The sequence below is a fragment of the Spermophilus citellus genome (assembly GCF_964194105.1).
Source record: "Spermophilus citellus genome assembly, chromosome: 12".
NCBI lineage: Eukaryota > Metazoa > Chordata > Mammalia > Rodentia > Sciuridae > Spermophilus > Spermophilus citellus.
In genome coordinates, this window is record NC_138198.1 from 103,970,445 (window position 1) to 103,992,058 (window position 21,614).

General features: G+C 46.1%; 1 protein-coding gene across 6 annotated transcripts in view; it reads right to left on the reverse strand.

The window, feature by feature from the left end:
• ST8SIA5 (ST8 alpha-N-acetyl-neuraminide alpha-2,8-sialyltransferase 5) overlaps positions 1–13,494 on the reverse strand; it is a 76,125-nt gene extending 62,631 nt beyond the window's left edge. For 2 of the 6 annotated variants that reach the window (XM_081263359.1, XM_081263358.1), the window contains exon 1: positions 11,716–13,489. In XM_081263359.1, coding sequence (XP_081119485.1) covers positions 11,716–11,846 — 131 coding nt within the window. In that variant the 5' untranslated portion in view covers positions 11,847–13,489. Of the gene's footprint in view, positions 1–11,715 lie in introns of all 6 variants that reach the window. The other 4 variants (XM_081263360.1, XM_081263363.1, XM_081263361.1 and 1 more) reach the window with 4 other exon arrangements.
• Between the last annotated feature and the right edge of the window lie 8,120 nt (positions 13,495–21,614).

The window sequence follows — 21,614 nt, forward strand, 5'->3', positions numbered from 1 at the left end:
CATACTCAACTTTTATTTCAAGGAGGGGCTGCCCACAGGAGGCAACAGGTTGAGGAGTGGGGACAGGGGATGCCCCCACCAGCCTCCCAACTCTCCTTTAGATTCAGGCACCAAACAGCAAGCAGAGAACAGATCCCTCCCTCCCTGAGGCTGCAGAGTGATGTGGACAAAGGGGAGGGCCCACAGCATTCTAACTGCTATCTTTGTCAGAGCTTCCACAAGTACTGCTTTCTCCATCTTGTTACATGCCCTGGGGTGTGTGTGTGTGTGTGTGTGTGTTTGTGTGTGTGCACACACGGCACATAGATAAGTGTGTGAGATCAGTGCCCACATTCTCTCCAAGCCTGTGGAACCCAGTCCAACTGAACTTTAACCTTTTCATTCCTCATGCTGGCCTTTCCAGCTAGTTCCTCTGCTGGGTTGAATTGTGTCCCCCCTCCCCTCCCCCAGAAATGATAAGTTGAAGGTACCTGTGAATTTGACCTTATTTGGAAATAAAGTCCTTGCAGGTTTGCTCAGTTAAGTAGGATGAGGTTATAGGTAGGACCTATAAGCCAATATGTCTGGGGTTCTCATAAATGGGAAAATTTGGACACAGATACATGCAAGGGGAGAATGGCATGTAAGGCTGAAGGCAGAGATTTACCAGGCAAAGAGCAAAAGGGTTACCAGCAAACCATCAAAAGGAGGGAAGAGACACTGAACTGATTCCCTATCAGAGCCTCAGACAGAACCAATCCTGTGGGTGACATGATCTCGGACATCCAGCCTCCAGAACTATTAGTGACTTCCTGTTGTGTAAACCTTCTAATCTGTGGTGCTCGTTACAGCAGTCCTTGCAAACTAATACACCTAAAGTAGCTCCTCCAATCCTCCATGCCAAAATCTTACTCTTCTTTCCCCAGACTCCCCTAAAATCCTCAGCCTTATTCAGTGATTCCCAACTTGGCCAGGTGAAGGACCCATGCACCCTTCAGGTCTCTGCAGAGGAGGAGAGGGCAGGGGTAGAGGATGGAATCAAGGAGGAGGGAGCTGAGTGGGCAGGACTAGAGCCCCCACACTATTTCCAGCAAAGCAGGTGAATTAGCAGGCTCCTCTGTGGCCCTAGGTCAGGTCAGAGGAGCCTCTAAGTCCCCCAACACCAGCAGCACTGAACAAGAGACTGTGTCACCCGCTTTACACCTAGAACCCAAGAAAAGTCTGTCAACTAATTTTCATTTTTTATTTGTTCTTTTTAGATACACATGACTGTATATTTTGATACATTACACATACATGGCTTATAACTTATTCATGAGGCAGTCTGTCAACTTTCCATGGGTATTGGATGCCTGCCCCCTAGGAGCTCCTTAAGAGCAGCCTGTATGGTCCATTTTGGAAGCCAGAGTCTAGACAGCACCATCCAATTGAAATTTTATATCAGGATCCACATATGTAATTTAAAACTGTCTGGTAGCCTCCTCATAAAAAGTTAAAACATATGTAATAAAATTTTATAGAAGGAATACATACAATATACAAATAAGTGCACGTAAACCCAGCAAAGTCCAAAGAAGGTTGATGAATTGTGGCAAAGCTAATTTCCTGGTTGTGATGTTGTACCTTTGAGGGAAATTAGGGTATTCAGGTTCTCTCTGTTATTTCTGAGTGCTGTATGTGAAACTATAATTCCCCAAAGGATTTTAAAAAGTAAAAAGGGCCAAGCATGGTAGTGCATGGTGGTATAATCCCAGCGACTCAGGAGGCTAAGGCAGGAGGATCTGAGTTCAAAGTCAGCCTCATCAGCTTAGTGAGGCCCTAAGCAACTTAGTGAGACTCTCTCACACAATAAAAAGTAAAATGGGCTGGGGATGGGGCTCGGTGGTTAAGCACCCCTGGGTTTAACCCCCAGCACCCAAAAAAAAACTAAAATTAGTTTTAATAATACATTTTATTTTATTTAATATATCCAAATTTTTATCATTTCCACCTTAAATAATTTTAAAATGAGATCTATTACATATTTTAATGTGTGTGTTCCATCTTTGAAATCCAGTGCGTATTTTATACTTACAGCCAGCACATCCCAATTCAGACTTGCCACGTTTCCAGAACTCAGCAGCCACATGAGGCAAGTGGTCACATGAGGCAAGTGGCTCTGGTACTGGACAGGGCAAGGCTGGTACATAAAGAGGGCTCAGTTTGGGCTTGCTGCGGAACTGAATGAATGGTCCAGCTCATCAACCTGAAGCAAGAGGGGTTGATGGTGGCTTACAGCACAGTGCCCCACCAGCTGAAGGACTCCAGGGAGAGGTCAGAGGTACAGAAATGTTGACTCTGCAGGCACTGCCGGCAGGAAGGACAGGAAGAAGGACAGCAACTCAGCCTGACATGTAGAAAGAGAAGATGATGGCGGAGGGCAGGGATTCTTGGTCCCTTTAAACCTTCTTGGGAGTGGCAAGGGGGTTACTTGTAGGAAATAACAATAATGACTGAGAAGCATTGCTGCTTTGAGCTGCAGGGAAGAATGGCAGCTGGCCTGCTGGAGGAGTGAGGGAAACGATGCTTGGCTTTCCTTTGCCCAGAGAAGGCGTGAGCACTACAGAGGACGTGTGATCCCAGGCTGCAGTGTACACAAGTGCATGTGATTCTCCCAATAACCCCCAGCACTTCCCATGCATGGAATTCCACACTCATCTCCTGGCTTACCTGCCTTATTTCCAACCATGCCCCCAGTCTAGAGGCTCTGAATTCCTCCCAGAAGGAGCTGGCAAAGCCCAACCCAAGCCATTCTCCTGAAGGAACAGCCCCTGTGACCCCATCATCATACCTAGAGGAGAGAGCAGCCATCTTGCCTACCCACTCAAACTGCATAGGACAAAACCGAGACCAGAAAGGCCATCTGTTGGCCACACCAAACACTGGGGTATAAAAAGAGAATTTAAAACCTTCTATACCTTCCTTCACCTGCTCCTCCAGCCTCAACACCTCAATCTGTCCTCCAGATTCTCCCCAAATCCAGTCCCTGAAACCCACCAGTTCTCCAAAGACTCCATCAGGTTCCACCTGGCTACTGTCAACACCCTGGTCGCTGTCTCCTCTGAAAACTGCATGCCGTATAGTCTATTCCACATCACAGTGAGCTTGTTCATGTCATCTGACCTGATTTTTCCTTTTGTCCCTCTAGGTGCTCTGTAAGTGCCTCAAGGCAGGCACCTCTCCTAACAGTTCTTCAGCGGCACCCTCCCCCTCCTGCCACGAAGCTGAGCAGGTGTCTGATGAGTGCCTGTCAGTTGTTGGGGAAAAGCTTTGGGATTCCTTTTGTTTATATCCATTCACTCAACAGTGAATTTCTGGTACTGTGCTAGGTCCTGAGAACTCAAGGATGAATAAGACATCTTTTATGTCTTTTAAGAGTCTTCCAAACTATATGGCCCTTATGAGTTATTTGTCCTCTCCCCTTGAATATTAAATGAGGAATTAAATGAATCTATTTAACAGGTCTATGGTGAGGATCAAATGAAATAATCCTTCTCTCTCCTTGGTCTATATCCAAAGGACTTAAAAACAGCATACTACAGGGACACAGCCACATCAATGTTTATAGCAGCACAATTCACAATAGCTAAACTGTGGAGCCAACCTAGATGAATGCATAAAGAAAATATGTGGCATATATACAGAATGGAATATTACTCAGCAATAAAAGAGAATAAAATCATGGCATTTGCAGGTAAATGGACGGAGTTAGAGAAGATAATGCTAAGTGAAGTTAGCCAATCCCAAAAAACCAAATCCAGAATGTTTTCTCTGATATAAGGAGGCTGAGTCATAGTGGGATAGGGAGAGGGTGCATGGGAGGAATAGAGGAACTCTAGATAGGGCAGAGGGGTTGGAGGGGAAGGGAGGGGGCATGGGGTTAGAAATGATGGTGGAACATGGTGATCATTATTATCCAAAGTACATGTATGAAGACAGGAATTGGTGTGAATATATTTTGTGTACAACCAGAGATATGAAAAATTGTGCTCTATATGTGTAATAAGAATTGCAATGCATTCCACTGTCATATATAAATAAAATAATGAAATAATCCTCACTTAGAATTATCTGCTTAGGTTAGAGCCTGACCCCTGAACCCTAATATTATTACGTGATGAATTCTCCACCTGTAAGATAGTCCCTAGAATCATGGGTAGGGCTAAGAGCTAAATTGGGAAAGTATTAGATGAGAAGCAAATGGACTTAGGTAAGTCAAAGAGAAACTAAATCCTCTAAAGAGGTAAAATTTTCCTGAAAAGAACAAGTGTCAAAAAATAAAGAACTAGGGCTGGGGTTGTAGCCCAATGGTAAAGCGCTTGCCTAGCATGCATGAGGTACTGCGTTCGATTCCCAGCACTGCACACAAATAACTAAAATAAATGTCCATTGACAACTAAAAAATATTTTTTTAAATTAAAATAAAATACATAACTAGCCAGGCTCAGTGGCACATACCTGCAATCCCAGCAGCTCTGGAGGCTGAGGCAGGACGATCTTGAGTTCAAAGCCAGCCTCAGCAACAGCAAGGCACTAAGCAACTCAGTGAGACCCCATCTCTAAATAAAATACAAAATAGGGCTGGGGATGTGACCCAGTGGTCAAGTGCCTCTGAGTTCACTCCCTGGTACTAAAGAAAAAAAAAATCCAGGAGTGATAGGGGATCACTGTGCACCTGAGGGGCACTGGGGAAAGGACAGGAAACTATCATCCCTCCCCTAGTGCAGGGTGGGGCAGAGTAGGTCAGGGTAGGCCTAGAGGGTGCCCAGCAAGGGCAAGGATGTGACATTTAAGGAGGCCTTCAAGTCTCAGGCTCATCAAGTGGGTTGACAACTGCGAACAGGGCTTCCCTAAGGTTTGCTCCTGGGTCCCTTAGGAAGGTCACTCTCTTCCCAGCCCTGCAGCAGTGCTCCCCAGCAACCTGCCCCGTGCAGCAAGACTATGAATTTCTTCTGCTGGCAGCACAGCTCACAGCCCAGGCTGCCGTCCGCTCCCTTCTCCTTCCTAGGGTGCCCTCCCCATTAGAGCCACACTCTGGATGATAGAGCCCCTAACCCCTCTTCCCCATGGTCCCAATCTCTGGGGGTTCTGCCTATTTCTCAGGACAGCAGAACAGCAGGCTTTGTCCCCTGGGTGTGGGGAGAGCTGGCTCTGAGATGAGAGCCTTCGAATATACACATGAAGGTGGCCCAAAGTCAGGCTGTCCTTTCCCTTGACCCAGTTTCAAACCCTCAAGTCTCAGGTCTGCACCAGCCACATGCAGACAGGCCAGGTCTGCACCCTCAGCGTGCAGGAGGAGGAGGGCTGGCGGGGCAGACAGAGCATAGGATTGTCCTCTGTCCTCGGAGTAGGAGAAAACAGGCCCAGCCCATCTGCTGTCCCCTGCGCCATCACATAGCAAAAGGACAGTACTAAGCAGAGCATGCCAAGTGCAGCCAGTACGGGTGCTAGGAATTCAGAGGAGGGCAAGAACACTGTGGGCTGGGAACGGAAAGGGGAAGGATTTGGACTGAAAGGCAGCCAGGAAGGAACAGCAGGGACAGACACAGCACGGGTAAGAGCACAGAGTAAGGACAGACGTTGTGGGTGTAAAAGACCCTGTGTGACGAAATGCTCCACTTCAGGGTGGGCTTCAGACCCAGGCCGACCAAGGGGGTGAGATTTTTATTTGGGGTGGGGTGGGGAACACAGACATTCAAGGGTTTCCATTTCAGACAAAATGGCAGAATAAGGAGCCCTCTGTAGCAGGTGCTGTGATGTGCCCCACACCCACTGCAGGGGTGAAGGACTTCTTCCTTGCCTGCCAGGGGTGCCATGAGCTGAGCCCCCTCTTGGAGCTGCCTCGGAAGAGAAGAACCCCCTTGCCCCTTACCCAGTGACTGATCAACACAGAGATATAAAGGTCTGATCCTTCACCCCAACTCTGGACACGTCTGAAGGACCATCCCATCTCCAGGGCTGCCTCTGGGGCTGGCTGAGGATTTCTCTGGGACTATATTACCATTCAAGCTCCCCCAATTGCAGTCTTTCCTATCCCTTTCTCAGGTATTGATCTCAAGAGCACTTCTTTTAATAAGCATTTTGCATTCTAAACTCTGGCTCAGAATCTGCTTTCCAGGGAACTAAATGTGTGACATCCTCCCACTACAAAACACTGAAACAACAATTAAAAGCATCTTTAAAATGTCTTCTTAAATGGATGAATAATCTGGCAAGGAAAGAAGTAGTAGAGTGTTAAAGTCAGACGCTGCCCTAGTGACATCAGCCATTGCTAGAGATTTGTGCTTCCATTGCAAGGGCCACAGGGCCTACCCAAGGTAGAGGATTGCAATAGAAACCTCCTCCTAAAGTCAGGAAAATGCAAGCAATCCAAAGGCAAAAAGAGAGAAAAAGCAAGATATGTAAAAAAAAAAAAAAAAAAAAAACAACATAAAAATATGAGAAATAAATCCTTAGTCAACAATAATCATAAAAAAAATCTAAATATATAAATTTTGAGGTAAAAAAAAAAGATTGTCACACTCAATATAAAAATTGTAACTATGGCTGGGCACGGTGATGCATGCCTGAAATCCTAGTGGCTCAGGAGGGTGAGACAGGAGGATGGAAAGTTCAAAGCCATCCTCAGCAAAAGTGAGGCTCTAAGCAACTCAGCAACTCAATACAAAATAGGGCTGGGGATGAGGCTCAGTGGTTGAATGCCCGTGAGTTCAATCCCTAGTACCAAAAAAAGAAAAACGAAAAACAATGTAACTATGTATTGGTAGCAAGAGACAAAATAAAAGACACAAATGTTGAAAAAGGCAAATCAGCATCATTATCTTATTGTAATAGCTTTGAGTTAATAAAATCACAAAAGAAATAAAAAAACACAAAGTACCTGGAAATTTTTGACCTATAAATATTTCTAAATTTATAGGTTAAAAAAATAAATCAAGACAGAAATTGAAAAATACTTGGAATTAAAGATAATGAAAATACCTCTGGTCATAAGTATGTAACCTTAAACAAATTACTTAACCTTCCTGTGCCTTAGTTTTCCCATCTACAAAATGAGCATGGTACTAGAATCTATTCCATGTTGTTAAAGAAATTCAGTGAATTACAAGTAACAATAAACGTTGTTGAGAATATGGGGGAAAAGGCACACTCATACATTGCTGGTGGGACTGCAAATTGGTGCAACCACCAAGGGTGGTATGGAGATACCACCCTTCTGCTTTCCATCTCTATGAATCTGACAATTCTAGCTACTTCACATAAGTGAAATGGCACCATGTTTATCCCTTTGTGCCTGATTTATTTCACTAAACACAATGTCCTTGAGGTTCATCCATCTTGTAACCTGTGTCCAAATTTGCTTTTTTTTTAAAGACTGAATAATATTCCATTGCACTTTTTAAATAAAGTAGAAGTTTTTTTAATGAAGTAGAATAAAAAATAATAGAGCACACTTCTTGTAAATAAGGCCAAGTATTTCCTACTACTACTGTGCATCACAATCATGAAAGTTCGGAAAACACTGATTTTGATGGTTGGCAACTCCACAGTTTACATTGCTAGCTGGGTCTTTCCTACCTGCAGCTCTGAGCTCATTTCTAAAGAGCTCCACGTGGCCAGGCTTCTGGTGTTTGAGCAGATTCAGACCCAGACTTGCAATTCTCTCTCCTCCAGACGTGCCTCTTTTCCCACAGTCCTACTGGTCCTTCGTAACCTGGCCCTGCCTGCTTTACCTGCCCCACCAACACAGTCCTAACTTTGTTATACAGAACACTCAGGTTTTCCTTGTTCTCTTCAATTCCTGCTTAAACTGGGATTCGTCCACTTCCTCCCATCTCCACCTAAGCCTGTGGACCATTTCTCTTCAAGACCTCCTTCAAAGGCTTCTGTGAACCATGAAGCACACTGATTCACTTCTGCTCCCTCCTCCTCCTCCTCTGGTTCACTCCTCCAGGTTGCTTCACATTCCACTTTCAAACCTTTCTGTCCTCTCAATAGCTTACCAAACCCCACCCCCAAACCAGGGACCCACGACCGTGTCTGTCTCAGTGTCCACTGTATCCTAAGCACCTGGGCTGGTGCTCAGCATAAGTAAGTCTTCATTAAGCATTTCTTCAATCAAGCAAGGACAAGGAAGCCACGAGCCTCAAGGGCAAACTTCACGGCTTTGTTCCATGCCTTTTCCTCCAAGATACCATCCACAACCCCCTTCTTTCTCACTTTCAGACCAAGATGGATCTCCCAAGTCACAACTGCTCACAGTGAGTCTCTCTGAAGCCCAGGAGAGGCCAAAGGTCCAAGGAAATAAATGCACATTGACTTACATCCCCCACTTCCTTCTGCAGCAATCTGTCCCTAAATCACTCCACCAACCCTGCCATCTCTGTGCCCCTGAGGTCTTTGTGAGGTGGTATGACACCAGTTCAGTGAAGAAGTGAAGAATGCCAGCCTTCAGGAAACCCCATATGTTAACGTGGACTCAATCCTTGTACCAAATTGACTTCTTTCTTGACATGGTATTTTAATAATACTTTCCAGCCTCCTTCCCTCTCTACCCCTTCCTGTAAAAAGCCCAGATAAGCTTCCATTTTTGTGGCTTTTATTATGACACCACCTTGTTCAAGGACTATACATGGCTCCCTATGGCCTAATGAACCAAGTCAAGCTCTCCTTCTTGGTCTTCAAAGCACTTCACTAAAGCCACTGACCACTGGTACGAGCTGCTTGCTTCTTCCCTACATTCCCCTGTACACCACTGGATCCATCTCTTCAATATGTCTCTTCTGTCCACACGTGCACACACACACACTCCTCGCCCATCTCAAGCATTATCCATCATCCATATTTATTGAGGGCTTACTTGCTACACACACGTGTGGAGCTCAAAGCTGGGAAGAAGACACTGAATCCCCACTTTATGGAGCTTCTGGTGGAAAGCAGGGTTTCTCAACCTCAGCACCACTGACATTTGAATCTGGATAATTCTTTGTTTGGGGGGCAGACCATGCATTGGAGGATGTTTGTAGTGCCTCTGGCTTCTTCCCACAGGATGCCAGTAGCACTCTCCTCTCTCACATGTGATAATCTAAAAAAAATGCCTCTGCCCATTAAGAATTGCCCACAATCTAGAATCCCTGGTATGGAGCAGGAGAAGTTTGCTACAGGTCTCCCTGGGAACCTGCTAAAGAGGCATTCACAAGATCATACCCCAGGTTATCTGCTCCAGAAACCCAGGAATTTGCATCTCAATGGCCTCCACTTGGTCTCAGTGCTGGCCTCTGCTTGGGGAACACTGATGGGATGTTTCCAACAGGAGACACACTCATGTTCACATAAGCTAGCTCATTACAATGATGGTGCACACAGAAAACTAGATAGGTAAGCAAGTGCTATGGATGCAACTCATGTGGCAGCCACAGTCTAACTAGTGGTCCTGGCAGCTCACTGACAGACTAACCAGGGATAGAGCAAGTAGAGGGGTGCAGGTAGGGTCAGGTGTGGGAGAGATGAGGGGATACACCACACCTGCATCTCTGCACCTCTACTCCTGCTCTCTTTAGTTCTAGATATGCTTCCCCCCCCCCCCGCCTCCCCTTATCTAACCCTTCCTTCAAGACCCACTCAAGTTGTGCCTCCTTCAGGCAGTCTTTCAAGTATTCCAGTCCACTATACTCTCTCTTCTCATTTACTTCCTATCTCATTTGTGCTACTATGTTTCCCCAAATAGACTTCAAAGCCTGTGAGCACCAGCACAGCATCATCTATCTCCTTCTCTACTGTCCCCAGGACTCCCTTCCAAGTATCAGGGCACATAGACATTGTGCTTGCTTGACTGGATTAAACTGAGTCTCAGGAGTGAGGCCTGCAAGGTGGCATTATGCAATGTAGGGGGTCAGGGTCTCTGAGGGAGAGCGGATGGGAAGCAACTGGAGTACCTTCTGGGCTCTGGGCAGCCGGCCCATCCACCTAAGAACAGGCAGGGCCTCCCATAGCAAGCAGGTAATTCAGTTGGCATTTGCCCTGGCACTGTTACTTGGCCCTATTGACCAGGCAGAAGGAATCACAGCAGCCCCAGCAATTCCACTGAGGTACCAGTAGGGGGCAGGAACCCAGAACTGCCCTACTGAAGAGAGTGTACCAAGACAGCAGCAGGAAAAGGGCCTGCAGGGTCCCAGGCAGCTGATTGAGGGACCCAGCTGTTGGTGCATGGTGTCATCTCAGGGTATAACAGGAACCAAAATAGGAGGCAAGCCCTGTCAGATCCAACAAGCCAGGAAACTCTGAAAATGTTCTTTAAAGCCATGGGGGCCACAGAGAAGAGCACATGAGCTGCTGTCCCCCAGGGAAGAAGCCTCTCTGGGATGGTAGCAGTAACTAGCTGGAAACAAAGGTTTGGGAGAAGTCACCACAGACTCCTCAGTTCTAGGAGTGGTTACAAAGAGGGGAAATAGCCTGACTGCCTAGTTTTCCCACTGGGAGTGAGACCACCAGCAGCAACCTTAGCCCTCCCATCCTCATGCACAGCCACAATTGGGAGCACAAATGATTGATGTAGGCCCCAAAGTGGTGGAAAGAAAAAACAAAACTATTCCATTATTTGGAAGTTTCAAGAAGATGGGATGCTTATAAGCCAGAGAGACATTTTGTTTCCTATCAGTTTGGGGGTAGAGTGGTGAGAGCAGAGAGACACAGGAGACAGAGGAGGATGAACCATCAGCAGAAAGGGGAAGGGGCTTCCCACCACCAAAGGCTCTGGTATAGGAGCATTCTAGGACAACCCTCCCCCCAACCTCCCCCAGCCCCCAGCCAGGCAGAGAACCGCAGCAGCAGCAGCAGCAGCAGCAGCAGCGTTTCCTCTAAGTCAATGCAGCCACAGAGGGAGGCAGCTGGCATTTTGGTGTTATCTTTCCCACAAGGAACGGGGCTGTCCCCACACAGAATGGGGTGTTTCTGAGCAACACCTCCTACTGCCCTTTCTCTTTGTGGAGTTAAACCCAAGGATGGGGGTAGGATGGGGAAAGTCCATCTTTTCCGACCTTTGGCCCTAAGGATGGGAGAGAATTCTCTCCTTCAGAAGGGATCAGGCTGGGAGTTTCACAGTGGCTATGGAATTGTAAGAATTCACTACTCCTGTGCATTGCCACAGTCCACTAACACCGCTACCCAGTTCGATGCTCCTGGGGGAGAAAATATGCTTTATATGCCTCAGGGGCCCGTACAAAAAATTCAGAACTCACCAGGTTGAAAAAAAAAAAAATTCTACCTGACTTTAAGTCCTTTCCCTTCGGGCTCCAATCAAATGGCCACGGAACTGTAGGTTTGGGGAACGCCCGGATCTGATCCCCGTCGCCTTTTCGGGCATTCTAAAGGATTTATTGCCAGTTTAGCTGCTTGGAATTCCAAACTGCACCCCATTTTTTAACAGCGGAATAAAGTTGTAGCCCACCCCCGCTCCCCCTAAACACACACACACACACACACACACACACACACACACAACCAGCGCTGAGCAGGCGCTCTTCTGGCCGCTGAGATGCGCTTCGCAGCGCCATGACCCAAGCCTAAATCAACGGCGCCTGGGACTAGGTGCAGATCCCAGGGTCACTCGCCCCGGGGATGCTGAGACCACAGCATCAGCCACCTAGGGGCTCGCCCGTGAGCCTCGTGCATCCCACCCCGTGTCTCGGACTTTCTTACCTCTTGATGTAGTTCCTGCCATACAGGATCTGCTGCAGCAAGGTCACCAAGGCGAAGGCGCAGATGAAGATGAAGAGCAAAGTTCGGTTCCCCAACAAATCCCGGTTGGCGGAGGGGTCTGCGTAGCGCATCCTGGTCTCGGGGCGCCGCGGACGCGGGGTGCGGGGAGGCCCGGCAATCACGCTCTGGGCTCTGAGACCCCGGCGGCGCGCCGCCGAACCGGCGTCTCACAGCGTGGTCCGGCGGGCGGAGGACTTCGCAGGGCAAAGTTTCCGGCTGGAGCAGCCCGAGCAGGGGGCATCTGAATGTCTCCGGCGCCGCAGCGGCAACAGGACAGGGCCGCCCGCGAGAAGCTCGGCCGCAGCCCCAGGCCTTCGCTCCGCTGTCTTTTACCTCCGGGAGCGGGTGCCCGGCAGCTGCTGATTTCCCCACGGAGGGGCGACAGCAGGTGCCCCGAGCCGGGGGCGGCCCCTCCCGCTGAGGTGATGGCCAATGGGGATCGGGCTGGGCACAGTCCGCCCGTGCGCTCCAGCGCGCGGTTTACCGCCCCCTCCGGCTGGGCTCAGATCGCGGTCGCCCAGAGCTTGGGGCTCACCTAGGATGGCCACGTCTGATCCCTCGGCCCTAAGCGAGGAAGCGCAAAGGTTGGCCTTCAGTTCTGGGGATGGGAATGGGAACCAAAACACTCCTGGAGTCAGACTAATGACAGGCGGGCCGTGAAGAGGGGGAGGGGATGGAGCGGAAAACGCCGAGTTGGAATCATAGAATTGAAAAGAGGGCAGAATGGGGAAGCCGAGGCTGCGGAGCTGGGCTTGCTGGAGAGGATCATTTGCATGCGGCGCGCAGGGCACTGAGTCACCGCCGTGAACGCGTCCTCGCACGCTCCTGGAGACTGCTCTGGAGAAAGCGGAGCAAGGTCAGCCGGGCAGCCCTTCAAGGACGGCGCGCGCGGCTCCTGCATGCTAATGGCCTGTGGGGCTGCCTGCCCGCGCCCCCGGTGTCCGACAGGGCAGAAATTCAGGGGCAGCCCGCTTCTGCTGCAGGCCTCTTCCTCCTCCCCAACTTCAGTTCCTGGGGTTCGTCAAAGACCCTGATGTCACCAAGACACTGAGACCTTGTCTTCTCCTTAACCACGGGTAAACCTAAGGTCGGGCAACGGGCCACGGTCCCCAAAAGCTTTGTAAGCCACTATGTCCGGAAGCACGAAATGCTTCAAAGTATAAGCAGGAGGAAAAATAACCACAGAAATAAAATGTGAACTTCCTACCTCTGCAGAAATCCTTATCTCGAAAAGTGTACCCCCAGCCATGCTCCTGACCCAGCACGCCAGGCGACCGCGCTGCTATCTGGACACTGCAGTCCCTGGTCACGTGCCGGCCGCGTTCACCACCAGTCCCAGTCAGGATGATTCTAGGGAGCCCCTTTGGTGGACCCACAGACACCGAGAGATTCTGGAATCAGGCCGGGAATTCTACTTGGAACTTGAATAAAACTCAAATCTCAGAGAGAAAAAGAACTTTGGTGGAAAGTACTCAGACCCACACCCCTGGTCGTGACATTTAGTAGTTTTCTTTTTGAGCTGGAAAGACCCAGGAATGCACGGTAAATCCTCATGAACTCTTATAGGGTTCCACCAGTAATTTGGAATTTGTGTAAATTTACAAGGTGGAAGTGGACCCTGTGCTATCTAGGAAGAGTTCAGGTATTTATCCAGGAGGTCACAGGTAGGCTTTTTAGTCAATTAAAGGAACAACCCAGACATGTGGAGGGCCCATCATTAGAGTAATTCCTGCATCTTCTCTCATATATTAATGAATTTTCATCTCCCAGCCTCTGGCTAACCCATTTTACAGCTGAATGGACCAAAGCACTAGCTGACCAAAGCAACTTACCTTGGGAGAAGTCCCTGGGCTCTCAGATGGCACCTTTTCTCCCACACACGCAGGCGAGGACATACTTACTTATGGGAGTATCTGTTCAGTTGTTCCTGATCCCAACACAACCTTATTTGTCCATTCTTGTTTTCTTCAATTTTTTGAACCCTGTCACTATACTGGACCACATACCTGTCACCTGCACACAGAGTTCAAGTTGGCAGAGTACTAATTTTCACCTGGTTGGTGCTCAGGTGTAGAGTTAGTAAAGTTCTGTCTTACTTATTCAGGACAATTTTTGAAACCTCATTTCTTTTCTGGTCCTGCGTATCCTCCACTGCCATCAGGTACCCATTCTGAGACTTGTCTTTGGATGCATGCTTCTTTAGAAAAACAAATCTGTTTTAAAATAATAAATGCAAATTCTCCTCAGAATGTTTAAGTTGCAGTATAATACATTTACAAAAAAAAAAAAAAGTACATGTAAACCTAGGTGACCAGCACACAGATCAAGAAACAAAAGCATTGTCAGCCCTCAGTGGACCAGCGAATTATGAAAAAGTCAAAGAAATAATAAGAGAGAGATGAGAGCCCTACTGTGTTCTTTGGATGGCTTTTTGAGTTCCTCAGAAAGTTTGCTAATTTTGATCTAGCTCTGTGGAAGGTCAAATTTTGCTGGAGTCTTATTTTATTAGCCATTCAGCCTCAGATATTTGCAGAAAGCTCCAAAATCAAATGGGTCCTCGAATGTTCTCTAATCATCTTGATCTTCATAGAAGAGACTATGAAGATCCAGAGGGAAAGGCAACAGGATAGAGAACAAGTTTAATTAATTGTTGTTGCTACAGGTAATACCCTGATACCTCAGGATCACCAGAGGGGCAGATATAATCCAAAAGGGGAAAACTGTCTCAGTTGCAGAGAATACGGGGAATGGAGAAAGGACTGCCCAAGCAGAGGCCACTTTTCCTGAGCTTTGTTCCCTATGCAAAGGGAGAAACCACTGGAGGAGAGAATGGCCCTATCTCCAAAGGGAGGCTGGGACATCTGGTTCCCATAATGACTGCTTTCAAGGATGGGACGTGCCCGAGATCTCACATAGCCCCCATTAACAAATTGGAGATCCCTTGTGAAGATCCTAAGGTGACTTTTTGTTGGGGAGGTGTACCAGGGATTCAACTCAGTGGCACTTGACCACTGAGCCACATCCCCAGCCCTATTTTGTATTTTTTATTTAGAGACCAGGTTTCACTGAGTTGCTTTAGCACCTAGCTTTTGCTGAGGCTGACTTTGAACTCAAGATCCTCCTGCTTCCACCTCCAGAGCCACTGGGACACCCCGCACCTGGCTCAGATGACTCTTGATATGGCAGATAAAAATATCAATTTCTGATTGGATACAGTTTCATTTTCTGCCTTCCTCAAGCCTTCCAAACCCCTTTCTTATCAAACCTGTGTTGTAAATGGTGTTGATGGCACCCCTAAAGTCAAAAGGTTTATAGGACCTTTGACTTGCAGATTTGGAGAACTAATTATCACTCAAACCTTCTTGTTCCTTCCAGAATGCCTCTCTGGATGCAACTCTTCATTTAACAACAGGACATTGACCCATCTTCCTGGAACCATTGACAACAGGACCATCAAGTGAGAGGCTCAAAGGATGCTTGAGGATGTTTTATCTCAAATAGATTCTTAGGTTTGCGACACCAAGATATCAGGAAGGACAAAATGCCTACCCAGTCTTTATTTCCTAAAAACAAATAAACAAACAAAAAAAAACCCCAAATATTCTCCCCACCAAATGATAGTATCCTATCAATCCTGCAGACCCCCAAGGGCTTTAAACCCCCATCTCTAACAGTCTGGATCAACCAATGATCATTAAAGGCCTAAATTGCCTTCCTGAAAATATCATCCTATCTCTGTTAAGCCAAGGAACACTTCACTGTCTCCTAAAGATGAGACGCTAATCTTGAACACAGACATCTGTGCTTACCTAGCGGCATGTTCTTCATAACACAAATACAGAGCTATCTAGGGTCACATGAATTTTGCACTGCACAGATTGCAAGAGATGACCAGATCATGGGACATGAGATAAATTGTCACTCCAGCAGATAAGATGCAAATTTTCACTAGTGACCCCTGAGGCACCAACTCATCTACATTACACAGGTCAGGAGAAAGAGAGTTAGTTCAAGGTCTAATTATAGCTAGGGTAATAACCTTAATTGGATAACTTATTGGATGGGTAGAAGGAATAATTTGCAATGCAGTGACCACTCAAAACATTTCCGCAACCACAGGGGACATTGCTATAGAAACTTGACAAGAGTTTAAATGACTACTAAAATCTTTAGACTTACTAGCCCAATTGGTGATTGAAAATAGGCTGGTTCTAGGTGATTTGTTGCCTTGGGAAGGTGGAGTTTGTACTCTGGCAAACACCTACTGCTGATTTTATGTCACTGTGTCTGGAAAAATAAATACTAGTGCTGATCAAGTTTTGCAAAAAGCTATTGGCTTTAAAGCTGTTCACCCAGATAACACTAGGGATGTATGGGAAACTTTAAGCTTACCTGCCTAACCTCACTTGTCTGTTACCACTGTTCGGATCTTTGGTTGCTATAACTCCTATTGCTTGATCCTTGCCTTCTTTTTTTTAAATATTAATTTATTTATTTATAGTTTTCGGCGGACACAACATCTTTGTTTGTATGTGGTGCTGAGGATCGAACCCCGGCCGCACGCATGCCAGGCGAGCGCGCTACCGCTTGAGCCACATCTCCGGCCCCATCCTTGCCTTCTTAATCTCCTGGTAAAATTTATATCTTCCAGATTGCAACAATTCCATGTTAAAATGATGGCAATGTTAAAGAATTCCAATCAGTCCTAACAATGGAGACTGGTCTCTTTGTGTCCCCATTAGATCAGGCAGGCAGAGACTTTAGATCCCAGAATAGCTAGGGACAATACCCCATTCTAGCTTGAATCCCCTATGGAAGATGGGTCATTCCCCTTCTGGAACCCCTTAAGAACAAGGATCTAAGTCTCTGGGAGTGGGGAAGAGGTTTAAGAATACAGAGAGAACACTAGGTCTCAAAAGAGAAATGCCCATCATATCTTGGAATGAAGAACAAACAACTCATGAGCAATGTCCCCACCCCTGTCATTGCCTGCAGCTTGCCAATTGGCTGATGAAAAAGCAGCAAAACTGCAGATGATCACAAGGCTCCTAGAGGAATCACTCCCTTAGGGCATATTCACATTAAACTTTGGTGACCAAGAAATGACAAGTAACCTCATTGGCTACTTTCAATTCTCCTGCCTTAGCTTCCAGAGTCCCTAGGATTGCAGGCATGGACCAAGGTGCAAGGTCATATTCTTTTGTGTATGACTTCTTTGGCTCATTGTTCATTATGTGTGGTTGGAAATTCTAAGATGACCCCCATCTTCTCACTCCCTCTTATATATACATCTTCACCCAGTCATTCAATTGAATGCCAATCTAGGTCCTGCTGTGCAGGGAGTTTGCAGATGTAATTTCGCCTAAATCTGTTGGCATTCAGATCAGGAGATAGTCCTCAAGAACTGGATCACATGAACCCTTGATAGGAACTAGGCTCCTATGGGTAGAAGAGAAGTGAAGCATGAGAGGGATTGACAGAGGGAGTAGGGAGTCCACCAGTCTTGATTTTGAAGATGGAGGAGATTGCTTGGCAAAGGATACAGATGGCCTTGTGGAGCTTTGATTGGCCCTTGATTGACAGCCAGCAAGGAAATGGAGGATCCCAGTCCTACCAACAACCTGAATTCTACCAGCGGTTCTACCAACAACCAACAACCTGAATGAGCTCTGAGCTCATTCCTCCTGAGCTCCAGCCTCCCATTACTTGATTCAAGCCTTTGAGACTCCTCAGCATAGACCCTAGCTGCACTGCACCCAGATTGGAGAACCCCACACCTGGGACCTCAGAAACATGTGCTATTCAGGACCCTAAATTCATGATCATTGTTTCACAGCAATAGAAAACCAGTATCTTAGCCAGGCACGGTGGCGCACACCTGTAATCCCAACAGTTTGGGAGGCAGAGGCAGGAGCATCATGAGTTCCAAGCCAGCCTCGCCACTAAGAGAGGCCCTAAAGCAACTTAGAGAGACCCTGTCTCAAAATTTTTTTAAAAAGTACTGGGGATGTGACTCAGTGGTTAAGTGTCCCTGGGTTCAATCCCCAGTACCAAAATAAATAAATAAATAAATAGACAACTAATACCTTGTATGAAGTGAGAATTTGCTTGATTGTATTGCTGTATAACATGCCCTGTAGCACAAACTACTTATCCTTCTACTGATGATGGATACCTGGATAGCTGCCACCAGGAACCTTCCAGTGCATGTCTATCTGCTGGGCATCTGTATCAGGAAGTGAAATTGATGGGTCAGAGAGCATACTTACTTTAAGCTTTACTGACTACTGCCTAATGGTTTTCCAAAGGATAATTTTTTTTTTTAAAGAGAGAGAGAGGAGAGAGAGTGAGAGAGAGAGAGAGAATTTTTAATATTTATTTTTTAGTTCTCGGCGGACACAACATCTTTGTTTGTATGTGGTGCTGAGTATCGAACCCGGGCCGCACGCATGCCAGGCGAGCGCGCTACTGCTTGAGCCACATCCCCAGCCCCCAAAGGATAATTTTATGTATGTATGTATGTATGTATGTATGTATTTATTTATATTTGGTGCTGGGGACTGAGCTCAGGGCCACTCGGCCACTGAGCCACATACCCAGCCCTATTTTGTATTTTATTTAGAGACAGGGTTTCTTAGCGCCTTGTTGTTGCTGAAGCTGGCTTTGAACTTGCAATCCTCCTGCCTCAGCCTCCCCAGCCACTGGGATTACGAGCATGCACTACTGCACCTGGCAAGAAATTATTTTTTAATACATATTCTATTCAGATTTGCCATGGCCTAATAAGAAATTGGTCTCCATTCTGGGTGATGTCAACATTAACTAGCTAACTTAATAACAAAGAGCCCACTGCACCATAAGCCAAAATAGTTCAGGGACAGTTAACAGCTCCAAAGGTCCTACTCTCCTCATTTGCTAGGTCACCTGAACAAATTAGCAGGGAATAAGACGAGTTGGCCTTAGGCCCATTTGGAAAGCAGCCATGCCCAACACTATACCACCAATGCTGTCCCCTTCAGCACATTTGGAACTTTGCAACAATATTCCAGAGAAGATGTGTTTCAATCACTGGATACTCTGGAAATGATCAGCAGTGGTCCAGTGTGTCTTTGCTGATGCCATTTTTCTATCTTAATGGTGTTTTAAGCCTGACTTCTTCATATCAAGGTAAAGAGGTATCTTTAACACCTGCACAAAATTGCAGGGATCTTTAGTGGATTACAGTCTTGCAACATGGAAGTCTGAAGTTTCCACTTTTGCTATCAATCTGGAGTAGGTTCCACTTTAAGCCAAATTTATATCTGAGTGGAGAATAACAGCAAAAACTCAGAAGGCCTGCAGACAAAAGAGTAAATGCATGGATAACTGATGGTTATTCCAGATTCAGTGATCACCAGTTTTATATTGTAATTGCCCAGAACAGGGACAGCAGCCTCATTGTTGAAATCACACACTCACGAGCAATTAAGCCAAGAACAAATGTCAACACTGGCACAATCTGCTAAATTGCTGATAACTTGGTAAGCATTGTTTCCAATATAAAATAGACTTAAAAAAAATAAGAACTTAGAGGTCTCTTCAGGTTTAAGAAAGCCGATTTTTATTTTGTACTGCTCAACTGCCAGATTATGTAAGTGACATTCCAGGCATGTGTTCAAGGAGTTTGTGCTAAGTACACCCTCTTCTTGTGACTCTTTACATTTATGTTCAGAAGTCGAGCCTTCAAGAGGCTGGCTCCTGGCTTTGGGTCACTTGGTTGGTAGTGAGAATATCTTGCTGCCTGGTAAGCAGAGAAGCTCTGGTAATAATCTCTTATCTGGAAAGCCAGGCTCTGCCATTGAATGGTTAATGCTAGACTTTACTGCATCAATCTTGTTTTTAATAAATTATTATATAATAGAACGATAATTTAAATCCCTTGTTCAGTGCAAGTTGTGTTCTACATAACTTATAATAATTCATTTATAATCCTGAACTTTTTGGTCCTCACATTCCAAACCTGAGAAGTCCTAGCACCACCTCCAGTGATTCCTCTTCTGTGTTCGTTCCAGTTGATCCAGTTGGTTCCAAAGGGTAGAAATACTGTTGTCATTAATCCATAAATCAATCAATGCATCAGAATGTAAAAAGATTCTGTCCAGTATGTCATACTCCCACAGCCGGGCATGGCATCAGTGTTTGTAATACAGTCATTCAGACCACATATAGAAGACATAGTAGCCAAAATAGACCCTGACTGTCCCTTGTAACCTTAAAGATTGGGTCCTGTGAGGATGTGGGGGAAAAGGCACACTCATACATTGCTAGTGGGACTGCAAATTGGTGCAACCGATATGAAAAGCAGTATGGAGATCCTTGGAAATTTGGGAATGGAACCACCATTTGACCCAGCTATCCCACTCCTCGGTCTCTACCCAAAGGACTTAAAAATAGCATACTGCAGGGACATGGCCCATCAATGTTTATAGCAGCACAATTCACAATAGCTAAACTGTGTAACCAACCTAGATGCCCTTCAGTAGATGAATGAATAAGAAAATGTGGTATATATACACAATGAAATATTACTCAACAATAAAAGAGAATAAAATCATGGCATTTGCAGGCAAATGGATGGAGCTAGAGAATATAATGCTAAGTGAAGTTAGCCAATCCCCAAAAAACAAACGCCAAATGTTTTCTCTGATTTAAGGATGCTGATTCATGATGTGGTTGGGGGTGGGGATATGGGAGGATTAGATGAACTCTAGAAAGGGCAAAGGAGGAGGGGGAAGGGAGGGGCCATGGGGGTAGGAAAGATGGTGGAATGAGATGGATATCATTACCCTAAGTACATGTATGGAGACACAAATGATGTGACTCTACTTTGTGTACAACCAGAGTTATGAAAAATTGTGCTCCATATGTGTAACATAAATTGTAATGCATTCTGCTGTCATATATAACAAATTTTTAAAAATATTAAAACAACAACAACAACAACAACGGGCCCTGGAGGAGAAAACAGGAACCCAGGGACCAGGTTCTGAAGAACTCAACTGAGAGGATGTTTTTCATCTTTAAGACAATGCAGGCCCCCTCCACATGTTTTGTTGGTGGTCTGTATAATTCTGAGGCTTTCAAAAAAACACCCTAATAAATATTGCTGCTTAAAGTTATACTTCATTTATGTATGATGTATCAAAATGCACTCTACTGTCATGTATAACTAATTAGGGCAAATAAAAAATATACTTAAAAAATAAATAAAGATCGCTGCTTAAAATGTTTCATGTTTCTTCAGAGCTAAGGAGAAAAATGGGCTGGGTGTTCCACAATGATCATAGCTTCTAAAGCACCCTGGGATGGTCCCAATTCTATCACCGTGGCCACCACAGAGGATGCGTCCTTTAATGACCGTCCTAAATTCTAAAAGCTCCATGCATTCAGTAGTCACAGCTGGAATGACCATCATGCGCTAACCATTGTGTGACATGCTAAGGAAATGGGGAGCCAAAAAAAATCCCCCAATGAGCAGCTCCATGGTCTAAAAGGGCGGGGAAACAGCCCAATGAGCATCACCGCAGAGGATCCAATCAGTTGGCAGCTAGAAGTTGCTGGGGCCGCTGTGAGCCAATCATCATCTGGCAGCTGGAAGTTTGCTGGCAGCTGGAAGTTTTGCTGGGGCCCCTTTGGCTGTGGCTCTCAACACCTAGGCTCACAGGAGGCAGAGCTTAGGGAGCTGGATTTTAAGCATGGAACCACTGCAAGTAGAGGGATGATACGATGAGCTTTGCATTTTAGCTCATCAGTTTGTAGACTAGTAGAGCAGTATCTGAGGGGGCAATGTTGTAGAGGCA